This window comes from Schistocerca nitens, chromosome 8 (genome assembly GCF_023898315.1).
Source record: "Schistocerca nitens isolate TAMUIC-IGC-003100 chromosome 8, iqSchNite1.1, whole genome shotgun sequence".
Lineage (NCBI taxonomy): Eukaryota > Metazoa > Arthropoda > Insecta > Orthoptera > Acrididae > Schistocerca > Schistocerca nitens.
Window position 1 is genome coordinate 196,478,407 of NC_064621.1, and position 23,975 is coordinate 196,502,381.

Consider the following 23,975-nt stretch of genomic DNA (forward strand, 5'->3'; position numbering starts at 1 on the left):
AAATTTGTATTTCCCTTGTCAGTTTCTATGATTTTGGCGTAGTTCCTACCGAGTTTATTCTTTGTGTTACGTGTGCGGGCTTCTTCTGTCCTCTGGTGCTACGGAACGGTTTGATTATTCTCAATAAATTCGTGAACTGTGTGGCAGGCCGTTTCTTGTTCTGTCATTTTGCTTGTCAAGGACGGTGAGCCTCTCTCGTTTCAGTGTTGTCTTTTGCTGAGTAATGGAATTTCTTCTACAATGTTGTCGGTTCTTGTTAGCTTCCAGTGCACCATATTTTATCGTTAGGTTTATTGCGAATATATGCAATATAATTACGAGTAGAAAAGTAGTCTGTGACCTCTAAATGGTGTTTACATTTCTATTGCTGTTGATCTATGCAATCAGAACACCCACGTAGCATTGAGTTTGGTACTAAATAATTGTTTACTTTTTCCTCCTGCTGGCAGACAATGCCACAGACATCCAAAAGTGGTACTCACAACAAATTCATGCCTTACTGAAATAAATATACCTTATGGTATAAATATAATTTTCGGAAATGCTTTGTGGAAGACATAGTAGTTATGACGGCAGTAATTTGAAATTTCAATTAGTATTCGTAGCTGCTGGTGGCGCCTAGCTCTAAACTTTTGCATTTAATGTTATTCTGTCTCACGTTACATCTGTGAGCTGCAGTGAAAATGACTGGACTGATGATCTAGACATCTGCAAGCAGCTTACCTTTAACGAACTTGAAGTGGAAAGGCAAACGCTAGGTACCAACGGGCTATTCCAGAGCAATCCCTCTCGCTAGTTGACGCGCTTCACAGAACAGAGCTTACGAGGTTAGCGGCGAATGCAGATTAGTTACGTTGATGGGATGGGATGACACGGTCACTAATACGAGGCTTGTGGAGCATAATCGTTACGCACATCACTGGCGTCGCAGTTCGTCACTGCTGACAGAACATAAAGATAACTGCAACCATGGCATACCACTTAAAAACACGTTTATTCACTAGACCACCATTTAAAGTTAAGGTAGAAAAGGAAGAAGAAACACATCATGAAGCAGGCTGCCTGTATGAGTGGATCAAAGACCGAAGTATTCATATAGATAGTTCAGACACGAAATACAGTTCAAATTCTATAGGAAAATTTTAAAAAGTTTTGAGCTTAAGATAAAACTGGCAGTTCCAGTAAAAATATTATCATCCGATCATCTATCACATTCTCAGTTCCATGTTTATTTATCAGTTTATTTTTTTATTTTATTCGTCTAGTTCTGTATGACCAAATTGAGGAACTAACCTCTTTGGTCATAGAACGTATCAGCACATAAAATTACAACAGAAAACTAATAATACGTAAAATAAAATGTCTATGAATCCTAAAAACACTACATGCTATAAGTTCATATGAACGCAGTGAACAGTAAACATAGATATTATCTTTATTCTTCAAGGAAATCCTCTACAGAATAGAAGGAGCGACACATGGGGAAACTCTTCAGTTTATATTTGAAAGCATATGGAATACTGGTAATATATTTGAATTCTTGAGATAGCTCACTGAAAGTGGATGCAGCAGCCTATTGCACGCCTTTCTGCACGAGAATCAAGGAGAAGCGATCCAAATGCAGATTGGATTTCTACCAAATATTAACCGAGGGAAAGCTGTTTATTCTTGGGAGTAAGTTAATATTTCAACCGCAGAAATAATCCTTAGAATGTGATCTTTAATTACCAATATTCACTTTTCCACAAAATCACCAGCCAATTGTATACATTTCTGCCAACGATGAACAAGTTTTCTGAAGCCGTCACGGAAGAAGTCGGCACACTTGTTTCCGCAACCACAGTCTCACAGTTCTTTCAACGTCTTCATCAGAAGCATCTCCTGTCACAGTGGAATGGAGAAAGGCGTCATCTTCATTCTAGTAAAACGAGAGGAGTTCCTGGAAAATTTCAAGTCTGTATGCTGTTCAGGGTAAGCATCCGGGGTACCCATCGTGCACAGATCTTCCGATAGCCAAGCAAAGCAATAATGTGACCCTCATGTTCTAGTGAATTCTGGGTGTTTAGATACATAGTAAACTTTCGTGGAAACTGGAAAGTCCATGTTTAGAATCTTGTTAAAAGTCTTAATGCTGACATTTTTACTATTAGAACAGTATCTAAAGTAAGTGATAGTTCGACATAAAAAGAGTCTGTTAACAAGAAACGACATTTAACAAGATTCTAAACATGGACAGGGACTTTCCATGAAAGTTTACTATGTATTCTGTCCATACTCATCCTAACTACACGTTCAGCAAACCTTGCCCTTTCGAGTCTGATTTCCCTGGGTATTCTTCTCATGTTCCGGTACAGTTCTTCGCATTTGAGTCTCGTAACAAATAAATATCCCACTCATACGGTTACAGTTGGTGGGGACTTCAACCTTCCCTCGATATGTTGGCAAAAATACTTGTTCAAAACCGGTGGTAGGCAGAAAACATCTTCCGAGATTGTCCTAAATGCTTTCTCTGAAAATTATTTCGAGCAGTTAGTTCACGAACCCACGAGAATTGTAAATGGTTGCGAAAACACACTTGACCTCTTAGCCACAAACAATCCAGAGTTAATAGACAGCATCATGACTGATACAGGGATTAGTGATCACAAGGTCGTTGCAGCTAGGCTCAATACCGTTTCTTCCAAATCCACCAGACACAAACGCAAAATAATTCTATTTAAAAAAGCGGATAAAGTGTCACTAGAAGCCTTCCTAAGAGACAATCTCCATTCCTTCCGAACTGACTATGCAAATGTAGACGAGATGTGGCTCAAATTCAAAGATATAGTAGCAACAGCAATTGAGAGATTCATACCTCATAAATTGGTAAGAGATGGAACTGATCCCACATGGTACACAAAAAAGGTCCGAACGCTGTTGCAGAGGCAACGGAAAAAGCATGCGAAGTTCAGAAGAACGCGAAATCCCGAAGATTCGCTAAAATTTACAGACGCGCGAAATTTGGCACGGACTTCAATGCGAGATGCCTTTAATAGGTTCCACAACGAAACACTGTCTCGAAATTTGGTAGAAAATCCGAAGAAATTCTGGTCGTATGTAAAGTACACAAGCGGCAAGACGCAGTCAATACCTTCGCTGCGCAGTGCCGATGGTACTGTTACCGACGACTGTGCCGCTAAAGCGGAGTTATTGAACGCAGTTTTCCGAAATTCCTTCACCAGGGAAGACGAATGGAATATTCCAGAATTTGAAACACGAACAGCTGCTAGCATGAGTTTCTTAGAAGTAGATACCATAGAAGTTGCGAAGCAACTCAAATCGCTTGATACGGGCAAGTCTTCAGGTCCAGATTGTATACCGATTAGGTTCCTTTCAGATTACGCTGATACAATAGCTCCCTACTTAGCAATCATATACAACCGCTCGCTCACCGATAGATCTGTATCTACAGATTGGAAAATGGCGCAGGTCGCACCAGTGTTTAAGAATGGTAGTAGGAGTAAGCCATCTAACTACAGACCTATATCATTGACGTCGGTTTGCAGTAAGGTTTTGGAGCATATACTGTTTTCAAACATTATGAATCACCTCGAAGGGAACGATCTATTGATACGTAATCAGCATGGTTTCAGAAAACATCGTTCTTGTGCAACGCAGCTAGCTCTTTATTCGCACGAGGTAATGGCCGCTATCGACAGGGGATCTCAGGTTGATTCCGTATTTCTGGATTTCCGGAAAGCTTTTGACACCGTTCCTCACAAGCGACTTCGAATCAAGCTGCGGGCCTATGGGGTATCATCTCAGTTGTGCGACTGGATTCGTGATTTCCTGTCAGGAAGGTCGCAGTTCGTAGTAATAGACGGAAAATCATCGAGTAAAACTGAAGTGACATCAGGTGTTCCCCAGGGAAGCGTTCTGGGACCTCTGCTGTTCCTGATCTATATAAATGACCTGGGTGACAATCTGAGCAGTTCTCTTAGGTTGTTCGCAGATGATGCTGTAATTTACCGTCTAGTAAGGTCATCCGAAGACCAGTATCAGTTGCAAAGCGATTTAGAAAAGATTTCTGTATGGTGTGGCAGGTGACAGTTGACGCTAAATAACGAAAAGTGTGAGGTGATCCACATGAGTTCCAAAAGAAATCCGTTGGAATTCGATTACTCGATAAATAGTACATTTCTCAAGGCTGTCAATTCAACTAAGTACCTATGTGTTAAAATTACGAACAACTTCAGTTGGAAAGACCACATAGATAATATTGTGGGGAAGGCGAGCCAAAGGTTGCGCTTCATTGGCAGAACACTTAGAAGATGCAACAAGTCCACTAAAGAGGCAGCTTACACTACACTCGTTCGTCCTCTGTTAGAATATTGCTGCGCGGTGTGGAATCCTTACCAGGTGGGATTGACGGAGGACATTGAAAGGGTGCAAAAAAGGGCAGCTCGTTTTGTATTATCACGTAGTAGGGGAGAGAGTGTGGCAGATATTATACGCGAGTTGGGATGGAAGTCATTAAAGCAAAGACGTTTTTCGTCGCCGCGAGATCTATTTACGGAATTTCAGTCACCAACTTTCTCATCGGAATGCGAAAATATTTTGTTGAGCCCAACCTACATAGGTAGTAATGATCATCAAAATAAAATAAGAGCTCGAACAGAAAGGTTTAGGTGTTCGTATTTCCCGCGCGCTGTTCGGGAGTGGAATGGTAGAGAGATAGTATGATTGTGGTTCGATGAACCCTCTGCCAAGCACTTAAATGTGAATTGCAGAGTAGTCATGTAGATGTAGATGTAGATCCACCTCTTTTGGGACCTAGTATTTTTCTCAGTATTTTTCTCTCTTCATTCTCAAGTTGTTCTGCCGCATTTCTTCCTAGTGTCATCGTCTCAGCAGCATATAATACTGCATTCCTCACCGTTGCCTTGTAGTGGCTTATCTTTGCCTCTGTAAATATATTCTTTTTACTGTATATCTCTCTCGTCATGCAGAAGGCCAACATCATCTTCTTTATCCTCTCTGTTATTCCTTCCTTGCTGCTGTTCCTTCCTGTTATAAATCCTCCCAGTATTTAAATTTGTCCACCATTTCTACAGTGCCTTCCGGTGTTTCCCAGTCTGAAGTGGTATTTAATGTCTTTGTATTGTTATAGGCTATCCTCAGTCCTACCGTTCTGGCTACCTTACTTAAGTTGTCGAGTTGTGTCTTTGCATCTTCTTCCGTCTCACTATTGCTATGTCGTCTGCAAAGGCAGGCAGTCCTCTTGAACCCTGTTGTCATTTTTCTCCCCCAAATGGGTCTTTGGCATTCCCATTTCCTCGTTTATTGCTCTCCACTGCCTGAGCACTTCGTCCAGTGCTATGTTGAACAACAATGGTGACAATCCATCTCCCTGTTTAACACCAGTCTCGATCTCAAATTCTTCTGACAGTGCTCCTCTGAATCTCACCCTTGCTTTTGTGTCTGTCAGAATTTCTTTTATGAGTTCTTGTGTAGTTCCATCAAGTCCTCTGTTCTTCAGGATCCTAACAACAGTCTGTCTGTTGATGGAGTCGTATGCCTTTCTGAAGTCCACGAAAGTTATTACTGTCCTTTTGTTTTTTAAGGCCCTATGTTCTACCAGTTGCTTCAGGATAAATATCTGTTCTATACAACCTCTTCCCTTCCTGAATCCCGCTTGGTAGTCGCCAACTGTAATTTCTACCTATTCTTCTACTCTCTTGAGCAATAGTTTTGACAGCGCCTTGTATCCGACCTCTAGAAGCGATATTCCTCTATAGTTGTTTGCATCTTTCTTATCCCCCTTCATATGTATTGGTACTACAATTGCATTCTTCCATCCTTCTGGCAACTTCTTTGTTCTCCAGATCTGGTGAATTATGTTGGTCATGTTGTCTATTGCTTTGTTGCCTCACCACTTTATCATCTCGGCTGCTATACCATCTTCTCCAGTTGACTTATTATTCTTTAGATCGCTTATGGGATGTGCGACTTCCTCCCTGGTTGGAGGGCGTGGCTCTCTGTCTCTCTTCTGTGCAGTCTCCAGTTCCAGCTCTTCTTCAGGTAGTTCACAGTTCAGCAGGTCGTGAAAGTGCTCTGCAAAACTCCGACAGTTGTCCTTCGCGCTAACAGCCAGCTCCCCTTTCTTATCTCTTATAAACAGTTCTCTACCCTTGTATCCAATCAGACTCTTTTTGAATTTCCAGAAAAAGTGTCTGCTATTGTTTTTCCTGAAGTTGGTCTTAATCTCTTCCAGTTCCTGCTTTATCTTCTGTCTTCTGGTCCATCTTATATATAACAATTGTTTGAGTATAAAAACCTTTTACCTTAGAAATTCGTACGTCATGGTTTGAAAGGCGATTCACCTTTTTTATTAACAGGATGTCCATCTAGTAAAGAAGAACGAATAAAAATATTGGTTATAATTATGCTAATGTTCCCCTGCACCCTGATTGGAAAAAGTACAGTCTGAATCAGATTAAATGAATTTAGCAGATCTTCCAACATCCTGTTTCTTGCACAGTCACATATAAAATTAATATTGAAGTCACTTAATACAACTAATGTTGGGTACCTCATAAAAAATAAATCAAGAACCCCTCTATCTTGAGCACAGAAGCCAGAGCTAGGGGACCTGTAAATAACCATAATTGAAAGTTTAGTTTCACTGAATTCAAATATCCCTGCACAAAATTCAAATACCCTTTAAGTGCGGTGCTTTGATACATATAGGGGCTCAAATGGAATACTGTGTTTTACGTACATTGTCATTTCCCCAGTCCGCCACGAACTTATTGAAAAACAGCCATGTAATCTGTGTCCTAGTAAAGGAACCTTCTGAATTATCGCAGTATTTAAGTGGGCTCTGATATACCTGTAATGTCATAGTCAACATCTATAAGCAGTTTATCTCTTATGCCTCTTACACTTTGATGAAATATGCTACTTTCTTTAGTTCTTAGATGGCTGACTTTCTCTGAAGGTGGTTCCTTTGTTAGAGAGACTTCCTGTAAGTAGAGATACCTGTCAGCTGACTTAGATCTAAAAACGGTGCAGCTCTAAGACCAACTACTACAGGAATTTTCCAATGAGTGATCCCACTACTGCCTACAATACTGTCACCTATAAGATTTGCCAACCCCTCCCCCCTTTCCATACCTACACTATGTGATCAAAAGTATCCGGACACCACACCGGAAGTAATTTACAAGTTCGTGGCGCCCTCCATCGGTAATGTTGGAATTCAATATCATTTTTATATATATATATATATATATATATATATATATATATATATATATATATAACGGCCTTCCAATTTTTAAGTAGAAATCAGTCAGTAGAACAAAACGATCTGTCCATCTTCGCCACCTGTCAGACATAGCAATTTCCTCTCCAACGTTGTAGGTATGTACATCTGTGTTCTCAAACTGTGCTGAATAATTTATGGCGAATTTCATTAGCAAAATATGTGTTGTGACGGGAGAGTGAAAATGCCTAGTTCGTTGAAGAGGTACTTACATGACTATTGTGGGTAAACACCACAAAGTATTCTTAGTACTCGCTTCTGTGCACTGGGAACTTTATTTCTAAGTGATGAGTTACCTCATAAAATTATGCTGTGCGATATTATTGAGTGCAAATATGCAAAATATGTCCGGAGGTTGATACGTTTCTTTCCAAAATTAGCAGTTATACGATGAGAAAATTAGCTGAACTTCATTGTTTGAGAAGCTCACTAATAATTCGTTTAAAAAAAATTGTTCAAATGGCTCTGAGCACTATGGGACTTAACATCTGAGGTCATCAGTCCCCTAGAACTTAGAACTACTTAAACCTAACTAACCTAAGGACACCACACACATCCATGCCCGAGGCAGGATGAGAACCTGCGACCGTAGCGGTCGCGCGGTTCCAGACTGAAGCGCCTAAAGCCGCTCGGCCACACCGGCCGGTTATTTCCTTCCAGTTCAAGTTTTCGTCAGTATGTACACCCAAATATTTCTTGCATTCCACCCTACTTACCGACTACTGCTCGTTTGCAACGCCTACTGTTAGTATGACTATTTTTACAGAACTGAATGTAGCGTTTTCGTTTCTTTTTTCTCCAAAATTTTGAGAGAATCTATTTTTCCGAGAACAACTTAATAATTCTTTGGAAAATATCATTTACTAACTCTTCTGTTGCTTTCTGTATAATGCACTTTCTTTCCTTTCGCTCTCAACTTATCAGAGCTCCGTGTTCACCCACCTAATGAAAGTGATTTGTGGGATTTTGTTCTGTGGTGTTTGAAGGCATCGAACTGTTTCACTTACTTAGTTCAACCCTGGCCTTACCTCCACTTGTTACAAATAATCGATCTTTAACTCTTTATCTCGTTTCTTAAATTTCTGTGATTCATTGCACTAACACTTTGATAATGATTATACCACGCTATAGATTAAAAGATAATGAATATATGATGGAAATATAACTATTTGGTTTTCGAATTTCCTTTGCCCTGTGGGACAGAGTTACCAGCTTGGAACTTGCAAGCTATACTACTGGCCATTCAAACTGCTACACCACGAAGATGACATGCTACAGACGCGAAATTTAACCGCCAGGAAGAAGATGCTGTGATATGCAAATGATTAGCTTTTCAGAGCATTCACACGAGGTTGGCGCCGGTGGCGACACCTACAACGTGCTGACATGAAGAAAGTTTCCAACCGATTTCTCATACGCAAACAGCAGTTGAACGGCGTTGCGTGGTGACACGTTGTTGTGATGCCTCGTGTAAGGAGGAGAAAAGCGTACCATCTCGTTTCCGACTTTGATAAAGGTCGGATTGTAGCCTATCGCGATTGCGGTTTATCGTATCGCGACATTGCTGCTCACGTTGGTCGAGATCCAATGACTTTTAGCAGAATATGGAATCGGTGGGTTCAGGAGTGTAATACGGAACGCCGTGCTGGATCCCAACGGCCTCGTATTACTAGCAGTCGAGATGACAGGAATCTTATCCGCATGGCTGTAACGGATCGTGCAGCCACGTCTCGATCCCTGAGTCAACAGATGGGGATGTTTGCAAGACAACAACTATCTGCACGAATAGTTCGACGACGTTTGCAGCAGGACGGACTATCAGCTCGAAGACCATGGCTGCGGTTACCCTTGACGATGCATCACAGACAGGAGCGCCTGCGATGGTGTACTCAACGACGAATGGCAAAACGTCATTGTTTCGGATGAATCCAGGTTCTGTTTGTAGCATCATGATAGTCGAATCCGTGTTTGGCGACATCGCGGTGAACGCACACTGGAAGCGTGTTTTCGTCATCGCCATACTGGCGTATCATCCGGCGTGATGGTATAGGGTGCCATTGGTTACACGTCTCGGTCACCTCTTGTTCACAATGACGGCACTGTGAACAGTGGACGTTACATTTCAGATGTGTTACGACGACCCGTGGCTCTACCCTTCATTCGATCCCTGCGAAACCCTACATTTCAGCAGGATAATGCACGACCACATGTTGCAGGTCCTGTACGGGCCTTTCTGGGTACAGAAAATTTTCGACTGCTGCCCTGGCCAGCACATTCTCCAGATCTCTCACCAATTGAAAGTGTCTGGTCAATGGTGGCCGAGCAACTGGCTCGTCACAGTACGCCAGTCAATAGTCTTGATTAACTTTGGTATCGTGTTGAAGCTGCACGGGCAGCTGTACCTGTACACGCCATCCAAGCTCTGTTTGACTCAATGCCCAGGCGTATCAAGGCGTTATTACGGCCAGAGGTGGTTGTTCTGGGTACTGATTTCTCAGGATCTATGCACCAAAATTGCGTTAAAATGCAATCGCATGTCAGTTCCAGTATAATATATTTGTCCAATGAACACCCGTTTACCATCTGCATTTCTTCTTGGTGTAGCAATTTTAATGGCCAGTAGTGTATTACTCGTAATTAGTGGTCTAGCCCACGGCTGCTAGTAACAGCCGGTGCTGTGCAGCCGAGCCGTGGACGGAGTCGCTGTCGGTGTTGTCCGGCTGGCGGCAGCTGACGGAGCGCTTCGAGCCGCCTGCCGGCCACCTCTCCTGCCTGGACGGGCTGCGGGCGCTCACCTCCGCCCTCGTCGTCTTCGGGCACCGCGCCGACGCCTTCACATCAGGGCCGCTCGTCAACGCCGACGAAATCGAGACGGTGAGTACGGCCAGCTGCCGCGTTTGCCGTTTCACGCTCGTATCGGAACTGTCGACCCTACGGGAAACGGAAGATTTTCAACTGAATCCATGCATATTTCGGAATCAAATATATGGGTACGTATATTCCACATTTCCTCTTACACCACTGGACCTATTTCAGCCAAACTTGCTAAACATATCATTTACTGTCTGGAAAGAATCGCTTGGGGGAGAGGGGGTAAGAGTCACCTAATTATCAAAGAGGTGGGGATGGTGGGCAACAGAAGTGTTACTCATCCAATATTTGAGAACGAGGGCACCTAGTGACCTGTAACAAACTTTGCACATAATTTCAAACCTTTACAAAACTTTTTATCGTTGACAACTCCAACAAAATGATAAAAGGAAAAAAGAGTTTATCGTAAACCACGTTTTCACCATTCGTGAAGTAAAACTGCCTAATCAGGCATGACGTTTGAACTTATTACTTCCTTATTACTTATTATATTCGCGACATAGATCGCAGACGGTACCCACATATGCTGCTGAATGTACGTACAAAATTATATCGTTTTACGACTCATTGTTCAGGAAATATAACGTCACAAACATTGACCAGCGTGAAATCGAATCTGGAGAAGGTCATTCGCTAGAGATGCTGGTGAACTATGTGGGTAACATGTCAAATATATGTTTAATATATGTGACATGTGCGTGGGCTGCCACACCCACTGCTAATAAGCTCCACCTAAACGTTTGGATCAATTTCAACCAAACTTGGTACACATACTGCTTACTGTATGGAAAGAAATACTGTGGGGTGTGGCGATAACGTGGAGATTGAAGGACGCTGGAGGAGATTGACAGATAGAAAGGGGGAAGGAGTATGAGATGTACTGAGCGAGGGGGAGGGGAAATTGGACGGAAATGGATGAGAGCCACAGAGAGAAAAGAAGAGATGGACAAAGAATGAAAAGAGGAGGATGGAGGAGGAAGATATGGACATAGATGGTGAAGGGGGGGGGGGAGGAGATGGACAGAGAGAAGTAAAGGAGGAAATGGAAAGATAATGGAAGAGGCAGACAGATAGGCAGGAGAGAAGAGGACACAAGCAGAGACAGAGGGAGATGAAGGGAAATGGGGAGGAGGAGTTGGACCAAGACAAGGGGAAGAGGAAACGGAGAGAGAAAGGGAAGAGGAGCAGGTGAATGAAGAGAGGAGTGGGAGGAGACGCATAGAGAAAAGGAGGAGAAGGACAGAGTGCGTGAGGACGGAATAGAGGGAGAGGAAGAGATTGACTTAGAAGGGGGGAGGAGGAGGGGACGGGAACAGTTGGATTGAGAGAGGGAGAGGCAGAGGAACAGAGAAAGGAAAGAGGAAAAGATGAAGTGATGGACAGAGAGAAATGGGAGGAGCAAATGGATAGAAAGTGGGAGAGGAGGAGATGGAGAAAGAGGTGGAAGGATGAGACGGACAAATAGGAGAATGGAGGATATACAAACCGGGGCAACGCTGGGTATTCAGCTAGTAGTAGAATAAAGTTGTTGTTCACATGGACGTTTGCTGACGTATTGACTGTTTGCTTTGGTCTACGTACCTTCGGCCGACGTTTTATCAATGATGTTTCTGATGTTTCGCCAGAACCAATACCTGGCATTGTCAGAGTTCTCTATTGGTGGTGGACTGGAGTCGAGCCCGCGTCTGGAAATTATGTGTATTTCATGCGCCAATGCCTGAAAGCGTTTACCTGGTAATTAGCAATCTGGTTCTCTTCTTTTCATCTGCAACAATCGTTTCATGCAGTACAGCAGTCCAGAGTTTATCTTGAGGCTTTATTCTTTCTTATTATGTTGCGTGTTCCTCAGTAAATGGCTTCGACGTATTACCTATTAGTTTCTGTGTTTCTTCTTCCTTTCTTTCTTTCTTTCTTCGTTCTCTGTCTCCTCGTGGTAGCACACACCGGAGACGATCAGTCATTTGCTACGCTTAATCCGTTCATTATTCAGAAACGTGTTGATGCAGTTCGAGGCCCTGTACAACAGTGTTCTCGTTTACGGAATTGCGCTTTGCTTTTGGAGACCAATTGTGATTATCAAGCCCGATACCTGCTTGCAGCTCCTCCACGGCTATCCCGTTCGTGTTAATGCCCATCGAAGTCTGAATCCTTCAAGTGGTCCTATTTACACTAGGGTGCTCCATGGTCTGACCGAGGTAAAAATCCAAGATTACCTCTCTGATCAGTTCATCACCGCAGTCCAACGAGTAATGAAATAGGTTTGGTGCAACCTTAGCGCTTACACGCATTCTTTCTCGCACGTTTCATAAAGTAGTGCTTCCATCGAAAATCAAAGAGGGCTATGAAGTCATGATGGTCCAACTGTGCATTTCAAAACCGTTGCGTTGCTGCCATTGTCAACGTTACAACCACACTCGAATGTCCTGTCGAAACACGACCAAATGTGTTACTTGTCGTACGGATGTTCACGAGGCCGATTGCCCGCCTCCTTCTTCCGCTGTCTCAATTGCAATGACGACCATGCAGCCTCGTCCCTAGAATGTACCGTGTATTTCGACAAGAGGGTCGTCCAGGAAATCTGGGTGAAGGAAAACGTGCCTCCCCTGTCGCTGCGTTATATCACTTACAGTACGGACGTGGCCATACAGACGTGCGACACCTAATTCAGCACTGCGGTTTTAAAATCGCTCAGTAGCCTCCCCTTCTCCTCCTCCAGGTGTGCAACAAGCCATCGGCGGCAAAATTGCCTGCTACACAACCGGCAGACTTAAAAAGACATAAGGATTACTCCCGCGTTTTTACGTCTCTCCAATCAACAAACATCTGCATTTTCATGTGACAAACGCAAAAGTTCCAAGATATCAAACAAAGCAAACGATCTCCTTCCCCGACTCGGAGATCCTCTTCAGCTGGGTAATGCGTGATACCCTCACTACTCCAACCTCCATTTCGCCAGTGCGCACCGCCGACCATTATTCTGCCCTGAAAACTGCGGGTGATCCAGTGAGAGTGTCGACGCCTCTGTATATCTAATGGAACAGGATCTTCCAGTCTCTGCGCTTGTAGCAACGAGTCTTCGTGATGACAGCACATCATTTTTCCCTCCTTCCCATTCCCCATCATGACTTTCCTCCAGTAGAACGTTCGTGCCATTAGATCCAACATGGAGGAATTGTGGTTGCTCTTGGAATAGCACTTGTTTCCTACCTCCAGGAAACAAAATTGCGCTCTCACGACTACTTTGACCTCTCGAATTTCTCTCCAGTACACTCTGACTTTCCCCCCCCCCCCTCCCCAAAGACGGCATTCCATCTCATGGCGGAGTCATGATGCTCATCCGGAATGGCGCTCATACTCAAACCATCTCACTGAACACACGGCTGCAAGCTTCTGCAGTCCGCATTTTCCTTCCTTGCTTCACCTTTTCTCTTTGTAATGTCCACATCCGTCCGTCATTCAGTGTTACCGAGCAGACTTCCTCCAGCTTATTGACCAAATCCTTCGCCCCTTTTTGCTACTCGATGACTTTGATGCAAACCACCCAATTTGCGGCTCTTGCAGAACCTATCCGACAATGCCCCCTTGGCTGATCTTCTCAGTCAACTGATGCTCATCTGCCTTAATATGGCATGTTCCTTTCTGATTGCACGCCCACCTATTCCCATTTGGACCTCTTGTTCTGCACTACCCAGCTTGCCAGTCGTCTCGAGTGGTCTGTTCTCTCTGATGCATACTCGAGCAATTATTCCCTGTGTGCTACCCGTGTGCTGTCTCCTACCCCACCTATATGTAAACCCCATTGGCACCTTTCTAAGGCCGACTAAAGGCTTTAATCCTCCCTGGCGACCTTCGACGAACAGCATTTCCCCAGTTATAATGACCAGGGCGAATACGTTACAAATGCTATTCTTACCGCCGCAGAACGTTCCATTCCTCGCATTCGATCTTTACCGCGCCGTGTCCCGGTCCCTTGGTGGACTGAGGCGTGCAGCGACGCAGTTCGTATGCAGAGCTTGCTCCCCTCGTTTTTAACCGTCGTCCTACGACGGCGAACCATATTTATTATAAATAGTTGGGTGCACAGTGTCACCGCATTCTTCGCGATAGGTGGCTTTCATTTACTAATACTGTTAACAGTTCCACTCCCTTTTCCATCGTCTTGGCCAACATACGACGACTCTCTGTAACCGACGTCCATTCCTCAATTTCCGGCATGACCGTAGCAGATGATATCATAGTGGATCCTACCTCCAACACGTTATGCCCCTATTTTGCAGAGATTTCGAGCTCCACCCACAATAAACCTGCCTTCCTCCACCGAAAACGAGTGGAGGATGCTCGGGTGATATCCTCCTCCTCTCAGAATAGTGAATTCTACAATGCCGCCTTTCCTATGAGCTGAATCATGCTCACAGTTTGTCCCGACCTTACTCCCAAGGGCAAGACGATATTCACATTCAGATGTTGCAGCACCTTTCTCTTGCGGGCAAGCAATTTCTCCTCCATACTTACAGTTGCATCTGAACAGACGCTGGCGTGAAGCCACTGTCATACCCATACCTAAGCCATGTGAGCACAAACGCCGTCCTTCTAGCTACTACACCATTTCTCTCACCATCTGTGTTTGCAAGGTGATGGAACGTATGATTCATGCCTGGATGGCATGGTGCCTCGAGTCTTGAAATATCCTAACCACTGCACAATGTGAATTTAGAACGCGCCGTTCTACTTTTAATCAATTTATCACTTTTTCAACCATTGTCATGAACGGTTCTCTGCAAAAATACCAGACTTTGGCCGTGTTTTCTGATTTGGAGAAAGGCTACTACATCTGCTGCAAGACTGGTTTCCTCTGTACTCTTTGTGCGCTTTCCTAGGCCACCTACCTTGTTTTCTTCATGACATGTGGGTTCTACTTTGCCGGAGACCTTTATCGAGGAAAGCAGGGTGTCTCGGGGCTGTCTTGAGTGTCATCTTCTTTAGCCATTAACCCTGTTATGGTCTGGCTTCCGCCAGACATCTCTGGCTCCCTTTTCGTCGATTATTTTGCGATGTATTGTAGTTCTCCACGGACTTGTCTCCTTCAGCGGCGTCTTCAGCGATGTCTCGATCGCCTTTACTCGTAGATCATCAACAATGGCTTTCGCTTTTCCCCTGAGAAAACCGTTTGTATGAATTTCTGGCGTCAAAGTGAGTTTCTACCACTGTCTTTACATCTTGGGCCTGCTGCTCTTCCCTTCACTAAAACTAGGAAATTCCTGGGGCTCATGCTTTGTAGAAAACGTTCTTGTTCCTCTCGTGTGTCTTACTGGCCGCTCGCTCCACCCGGTCCCTCAATGTCCTACGTGTTGTAAGCGGTGTTTCCTGGGGAGCGGATCTGACCACCCCCCGAGCGTTTGCACCAATCCCTTGTCTGTCCGGAACTAGACTACGCCTGTTTGGCTTATACATCTGCACGTCCGTCCATCTTACGCCGTCTAATTGCAGTCTACCATCATGGAATCCGTTTGGCCCCTGGCGTCTTTTACACTAGGCCAGTTGGAGGTCTTTAAGCAGAAGCTGCGAAACTACCACTGTCATACCGGTGTGATATTCTCCTCTGCGGACACGTATGCCGTTTCTCTGCCATGCACAGCAACCCATCCTGTGCCTCCTTCTTCGATGACTCCCTTGCCGCCTCCCTCTTCTCATTACCTCATGGAGTTCGCTTTCGACTATAGCTCCGGCAGCTGAACATCACGCTACTTTCCCGCGTTCACGTTGGACTTCATTCGCTTCCAAAGGAAACTACTCCATAATCGATCTATCGCTGTAAATTTCTCGACCCACGCACGGAATTAGCGATAGTACATTTGTATACGTTGATGGCTCTCGGACTGACCGTGGTATCGGGTGTGCCATCGTCATCGGCATCGACGTTTTTCGGTACAGACTTCCGGAACATAGCTCAGTATTTACAGCAGAACACTTCGCACGGTATCAGGCCAAGAAGTACGTCCGGTGACAGGGGCTTTCTTATTGCGTCATCTGCTCCAATTCTCTCAGTACTCTTCAGAGCCTCTGTGTGCTGTACACCGTCCATCCCTTAGTGCAATGGTTCTACGAAAGCTTCCACTTGCTCACTTTTGAGGTAGCCATTGTGATGTTTTATGTGGGTTCCTGGTCACGTCGGTCTGACGGGAAACGAGGCTGCTGACTCTGCTCCCAAGGCTACGGTCTTTCTGCCTCAGCTCACAGGTTCTTCCGTTCCTTCAGATGATCTGCGTGTTGCCGTCTGTCAGCAGGTGATGTCACTTTGGCATTACCACTGGTCCTCTCTCATGTGAACAAGATCCGGAGAATCAAACTTTTCCCAGTGGCTTGGCCGACCTTCTCTCGGCCCTCAAGCCGTATTGGGCACTGTAGTTTTAGCCATCGTCATTTGTTTTAGTGGTGATCCCCAGCCACTTGGCGCTCATTGTCATCAATTTTTGACGATGCGCCATTTCCTGAGTGAATGCCCTTTTTTTCAACAATTACGTTCTAAAGTACGTTTGCCATCTGAGTTATCAGCCGTTTTAGCGAACGACGCGCGGGCCACCGAACACGTTTTCTCAGCAATATGGCGAAGGACATTTAATCTTTAGTTCGGCGACTTTTTTGTGTCTACAGCGTATTTTGTAGACCTACCTCCAAGAGAAAGTCCTTGTTCGTAGCTCTCTTTGCTTTCATCGACTGGGCTCAACGTGTAGTATTAGTGGTCTAAGGTTCTAACAAGGGCGCGTATGACTTTAGATGTATCTGCGCCCTAAAAATAACCAAACCGAAGAAACATACAGTCCTTCTAGAAACACCTGTGCCTACTTTCTTTGGCATAACATTATCCTGAGTTCTTCTACTCGCCACTAACTTGCAGTCGCTGCACTACCGCCAACTCCCTGTGGGACCGGTTGGTATGATGCTCCCACGTCCGTTATACTGATGATTCGACTTTCCAAAAGAAACAAAAAATGCTGATAAGTACCACGATCACGTTCTCTGGTCATGCTTTCCTGCGATCTTCTCCTCAGAAGGTCCAACAGTGTTGGACGCACCCTTCTCGCACCATTCTTCATCTGTAGAAATGAGATTTTTCTATGCTGAAAGTAAGAGTGACCTCATCTTATCCCATACTCATAGAAATAATGAAATACCAGTTTTGTAACGTTCGTTCAAAGTGTTGGTAATGTTACTCTTCCCATTTCAGTCAGTGAAATTGATTAGTATCACGACGAGCTTCGTAGTTTCCTGTCGTGCATTTTAAAAACAGTGTAACACAAGTACGGTAGAACGCCAAGACATAGAGAGACTCTGGAAAAAAAGATCGTAATGTATTACCTGTCATAAAAGATGAAACGTGACAAAGATAGTGAATCATCACATGCCATAATGTCAGTCTGAACAAATCTTCGTATGGGAACCGGCGTAAATTTCAGATTTTCATGCCCATTCAAGAATTCAATAACAGTACGATCAAATCTGGTTGTCTGTGGCTGAGGTTATACCACCCACAGTTCTACCGTGTCCTTCACACTATTACTGTAAACAGTGACATTGGCCAATCCCGATTTACCCAAAAGAACGATAAGCTAAGTATTCAACAATGTAATAATATCTTCTTGAAAGCTAAACAGCGCACGTGTTTTATTCCTGCCTGTTGCAGCTCTACGAAGGCGTGCTGGATGCGATCCTCATGAACGGCCACCTGATCGTGGACACCTTCTTCACCATCAGCGGCTGCCTGGTTGCACTCAAGCTGATGGCCCTCTGGGACTCTGGTAAACCAGTCTCTTTGTCGCGCCTGTACATCTACCGCTACCTCAGGTAACGGCATTTTTTCACATTGATTATTACAATACTACATTCTAGTTCTAAGCTAAGTGTACTGTGTTTCTGCTTTTGCACTTCTTTTGATTACACGCTTTATATCGTAAAATTATAATGTGTCACGAAACTCACAGAGAGAATATTCTTGTCCGAAAGAAGATATCCCAAAAGTAAAGTTTCATTCACCCATGAGATTTTACTGAAGCATTTTCTCATGGTAATTTACAGTGTCGCAGTTTCTTTTACTACCGTCCAGGTTTTGTTCACAAAGAACATAAAATCTCGCGGATTCGGTTTTCGCCAGTTCCAGATGGAAAGCCTCGTACGATTGTTTAATACCCAGTTGGTGGAGGTTTTGCCCCAAAATGTGTATCGGAAATAAAGTTATCGAAACTGAAATGCAACTTCGTGTGCCACGTGAAGAAATTTTTCGAAGAAATGAATGTCCGTTACACTGTATATTTCATATACAGCTAGAAAGGCGATCAGTGAAGTAATTTTCAGCTCACTGAATGAAATCACCAGTAGGTCACAGTGCTGCTAAATGTCGTGTGACTAGGGCCTCCCGTCGGGTAGACAGTTCGCTGGGTGCAAGTCTGTCGATTTGTCGCCACTTTGGCGACTTCCGCGTCGATGGGGATGAAAGGATGATGATTATGACAATACAACACCCAGTCTCTGAGCGGAGAAAATCTCCAACCTAGCCGGGAGTCGAACCCGGACCCTTAGGATTGACATTCTGTCGCGCTGACCACTCAGCTACGGGGGGCGGACACAGCGCTGCTTATAGCGCTGAATCAGATCGCCTGCAATGTGCCGTGTAGGCAGCCCACAACACAACTGTGTCTCGCTTTCCACCTGTCAAGGGACTTCGTACAATAGTGAGAAATTAACAAATGCTTTATACGAGGGCTCCTCGGAAAGTAAAGTCCGATCGGTCATGAAATGAAAACCACAGTGAAAATAAAATATCTTTTATTTGCAACATTTAGCCACACCTTCTAGCTACCTCTCTAAATAGTCGCCGCTCCGACTTAGACATCTGCCGTGGCGTTGTACAAACTTTCCAGTACCCTCGTCAGAGAAAGCAGCCGACTGTGTTTTCCGCCAATTCTCTACGCTTGTCTGCCTTTCGTTGTTTGTGCCAAAATGTTGTCTTCGTAGCCAGCGGTTCATGTGAGCAGAGATGAACAACGGAGTGAGCCAATTAACGGCTGTATTGTGGGTGATGAAACACTTAGCATCGTAATAGCTGCACGAGCGTCGTCATTGCCCCTGCAGAATGTGTATGGAAATTGCCTTGAAAAAAGAAGCACATGACATTTATGTTATCTGGACTGCACAGCTTCTGGCGAAATCTCTCACCAGATCCATATACTTCCCGGGAGACGCGTTGTTTTAGGCATTCCTTCGTGATCACCTTGGGCTCTGAACTGAAAAGAGCGACTTGAAGCGATCGACAGGCATGATAAAGACACTGCCCAACGCATATGTGCAAAGTTCCATTGGATTTTCACAGTGGTTTACATTTCGCGCACTTCTATCTTTATATTTGCCATTATTTATCTCGTTGATCTATCGATCACCATTATGTTAGTCTTGTTAGTGTTTATTATCAGTTTGTGGTTTTCCAAAGTATCTGACCCAATTTTACCGTGTAGTTCATGTCCCTTTTTGAGAATCTGGTAATACTACTAAATCATCAGTAAATCGAATACAGTATACTGATTTACCATTAAGTTTGATCCCTATGGTGCCTGTTTTAGTTGTTTGTATCACACTTTGAACAGATATTAAATAAATAAAGATATAGAAGGAAAACTTGTCGGATATCTCTTCTAGCTTCTTTCTTAATGTCATTGATTTCTGTATAGATTACGAATAAGTGTTTTATATACATTGAGTATCCAATTTTGTTCGGTTCTCCAATCAGCATCTTCCCGAACACCCTGCAGAGAGCCTTCTCTGCATCAGTGATTGCTAAATACTTGTGTATTTCCTGTTTATGTCAATTGTTCTTTATAAAATCATTCGTAGTGTTAATACAACTTCGCCAGTTCCCTAATCATTTTTTACTTTCAACTTGGTTTGACTACGAAAACAAAAGTTTATAGAATATTTCAAAAAATTAATTCTATTGTTATGTCCTCAAAAATGGCCATTTTCCCCATGAATTAACGCTTTGCACGATATGGACGCCGGCGCAGTAGATTCAACATACTAAGGTGCACGGTAAGCCTAGCAACCAGGTTGTACTAGTAAGTTCCCGGAGGGATATTCAGTTCGCCTTGATTCTGTAGAGCAGATTTCTCGATTCTTGAAATTTTCAGTTCTGTCCATCACTCTCATGCAGGACCGAATGGTGCATGAGAGATTATCGATAAATATGTCGTAGAAAAGGTGCTCATGACAATGTGAATTCCCTATATTGTCTAATACTGATTCCGCCTGGTTTTGAATAAATTGTATTGAGAAACTTAAATTTCAAAAACTTTGCGAGTAATGCGGAAGTCAACGGTATACTCTGCATTTAATATAGGGTGTTTATAAAAATACTTATTGATATTGGGTCTTATTGGTTGTGCAGAGAACAGTCAGTATGAAATAGTGTAGGCTATCTTTCTGTTGACGTTCATTGAGCGTTAATTATTGATTATGTTTGTTGCTGTACTTCATCCATTAAGTGTGAAACTGTTGCTTGACGAAGTATTTTCAACTATCTGCAATAACCGCCATATAGGATGTTCTGTTTTGAGTTTGTGCTGTCATCAGTTCAAGATTAAAGGCTCCGTGGGAGAAGAACTGGACTTCCCTTGCTCCGCAGCTGAAATGGGAGACATGGTAATCTCCTTTGTCTAGGTCAAAGACGTTTAACAACATGCACATATTATATACGCAAAAGATATCCTAAACTACGCATTCCATCTGAAAAAACAGTCAACAGTCTCTTTCAGCTACTTGAAATTACGGCAACACGTACACCAAGGACAACGGGTCTCTGCAGGCGTCGTGCGCTTCGCACACCTGATATCTGACGAGTGAAAGATGATAGTTAAGGAACTGTGCAAAGAATTGTAGTTTCTGGATGACTAAATTAAGCTCTTGCTAATTCAGTTCTGCACGTATAGTTACTTTATCTATGCACTTAACCGTGTAAAAGATCTCAGGCGAGCCGAGCGGTCTAGGGCGCTGCAGTTATGGACTGTGCGGCTGGTCCCGGCGGAGGTTCGAGTCCTCCCTCGGGCATGAGTGTGTGTGATTGTCCTTAGGATAATTTAGGTTGAGTAGTGTGTAAGCTTAGGGGCTTATGACCTTAGCAGTTAAGTCCCATAAGATTTCACACACATTTTTGATTTTGATCTCAGGCCGCACTACTATTATATCCAGTTACAGTTCTGCCACCGAATTCTACAAGACGATGTATATGGATGATCCGCACTTCACAGCTTGAACATTATTTACGGAATTCGCACAGAGGGGGATAATAAATTAAGGCAATATCTTGTGTAGGCAGGTGCAAATCCTGCAGTGAGCATGGACCAAAGCATCACGTTCATTTAAGGATCACTGTGTGGGCAATGAATTGTGGGCGGTAGAATCACAGACTACAAAGTTTAAAGGTCAAATTAAGAGCTGCTGTCCATCATCAATGTCTAGATGACCAATTACCAGCGCTATTGGACTACGACACCCTTGGAGAAAAACGGTGGTTTTTGTTTATGAGCGAGGGAGCACAACTCTATTCTATATAGCTCGAGCCACACTGCGTAACACAAAAGTTTAGCCATCGATTGATTGCTAAACCGAATCAGTAGCATAGGCTCCCCGTTGACCTGTATGAATTCTTTGAAGTTTTCGCTAAAGGACATTTAAACGTGTCGGTGTATTCCACATTCATCTAAGACGTCCACACGTTACAAGAGTATGTGTTCCATGTCTGTGATCAAATTCGAAGAAGTGACGGTACACTTTGTGATCCTAAACAAAGTTCTGTATGCGTTATCTATAGTTATTACAACAGTTTCACGCATGCTCGATAAAGAATTTCGGCACTGCTTGTAAAGATGGACCATAGTTTCGTCGAATCGACAACTTTTTTGTATTTATTGTGTTCCACCCTTAGACCACCTTCAAACAACACCAAACGTTGATTTATCTAAGTTTCGTATTGTAATTTCTGTAACTTGGGGAAACAAGCGTGCTTCATAATATGTATCTAAGCGACTGCGTTGCGAGCACGTAGAATTTGTATCAACTGATAACAATTCCAGTAGAGAATAAAAATTTATATCTGCAAACACTAAAGTTAACTGAAATTAATCTGCAGATATAACAATCACTATGTTATTTACCGTACCCCAATTTCAGATGCGCTTCGATTTTTCGGACTCGTGCATCATATGCTTGACAGTTTCATAGGCTTCAGATTCGCGCATTACGTCACTTAACGGGACGGTTTCCTCCTGCTCAGTATTCTTCTTGATCTTATTGAATGCTTTGACTGTAATAGTTAATAAGAATGACAAAGGGAGAGGAGTATCACTGTCATAATTATTTACAATGTAATAACTGCGTAGATTCATTACTAGAGAATAGCTAGTACCAGCCCCCTGACAGTGCGATCGCATTGTTGCTTCAGGAAATATGCCTCGCATTACAAAACACGTGATACTTGCGGCGAGAGAAAGTTATCTCACGTAGTCGTGCTGCCAGAGGGACTTTATTATTCCTTGCGCTACAGCTGGGAGGCGCTTGCAGTCTCTCTATTAATATTCATCTCCAACACCTTCACCAATTCTCTTCCTTGGCGTCCCCCCACCTCTCATGCTCCAAAAAATTGAATTAAAAATTCTTCCTCAGTAGCCCTTTCCGCAAGTACCACCTTCGCTTTCCTGTGGCGTGTTGGGACAAATTTAATTAAAATGTTAACAAGGGTCTGGAACAGCAGGCCGGCATAGCATTCCCACCAACAGGCGTTCACGTATTCGCTGCACTGTCAGTCGTATCCGGCGACGAAAAGTTATTAAAGATAACAATGAATTTTAATGTATCCGGTTTCTTGCCCGTGGAATTTACCTCGTCTCTCGTGTTACATAGTTGTCAGATACGCAAGCCTTATACGTGGGCATCACAAAGAGAATTCGTTGATTGTTAAGGCATTGTCGCGCAAAAGTATAAATTAATCGCCTTCTTGTTGCACATACAAGCCTTACCCTTCTGTATCATATACAGACAACGTTCGTACCTGCGGTATTCTCCCGTAGAACTGTTACCTAATCGCCTGTATTCGTCAACGATACATGAAACTAAATGAGGGAAGAGTGGTAGGGATCTAAAGTCTCATCGACAACAAGGCAATAAGGCTTTTTGTTTATTCAAAAAAATGGCTCTGAGCACTATGGGACTCAACTGCTGTGGTCATTAGTCCCCTAGAACTTAGAACTACTTAAACCTAACTAACCTAAGGACATCACACACATCCATGCCCGAGGCAGGATTCGAACCTGCGACCGTAGCATTTTGTTTATTGCTGGTTGGTTAAACCAGTTTGCAGTTGTCACATCATTTTGCTCTGAACACGTGTATTCAAAAATTAAGTTTGAGTAAGAGAGCAGGTTCCAGTTTCTGATTAAGTTAAATAGATGGTCTCTACTTATCTGAATTTGAAATCTCTCCATCTCTCAATATCGTTATTCATGTCTCAGTTGTCTAGGAAACGATCCCTTACTGCAGCAGGTCTATCGGATTCGCATTCACTTCATGTTCTCTTATAAATTAAAAAACTGAAGCCGATTTTTATTGATTTTTTTAAAGTTTTATTCCTCTTGTGTTTTCACGAACAATTTTACATTACAAACGCTGGCACTTTCGCTCAGGTTTTTGCTGTACACGAAATACACCACCTCTGCACGGAGAAGGCGATGGAAACTGGTGCTTACATACGACGAGAACT

The 23,975-nt window shown here is 43.5% G+C and overlaps 1 protein-coding gene across 1 annotated transcript in view; it reads left to right on the forward strand.

Annotated features, from left to right (window-relative positions):
• Positions 1-23,975, forward strand: part of LOC126199485 (O-acyltransferase like protein-like) — a 357,891-nt gene that overhangs the window by 240,439 nt on the left and 93,477 nt on the right. Inside the window, exons 5-6 of the mRNA XM_049936407.1 lie at positions 9,990-10,180; positions 17,859-18,019. Of these exons, the coding sequence (XP_049792364.1) occupies positions 9,990-10,180; positions 17,859-18,019 (352 nt within the window). The remainder of the gene's footprint in view (positions 1-9,989; positions 10,181-17,858; positions 18,020-23,975) is intronic.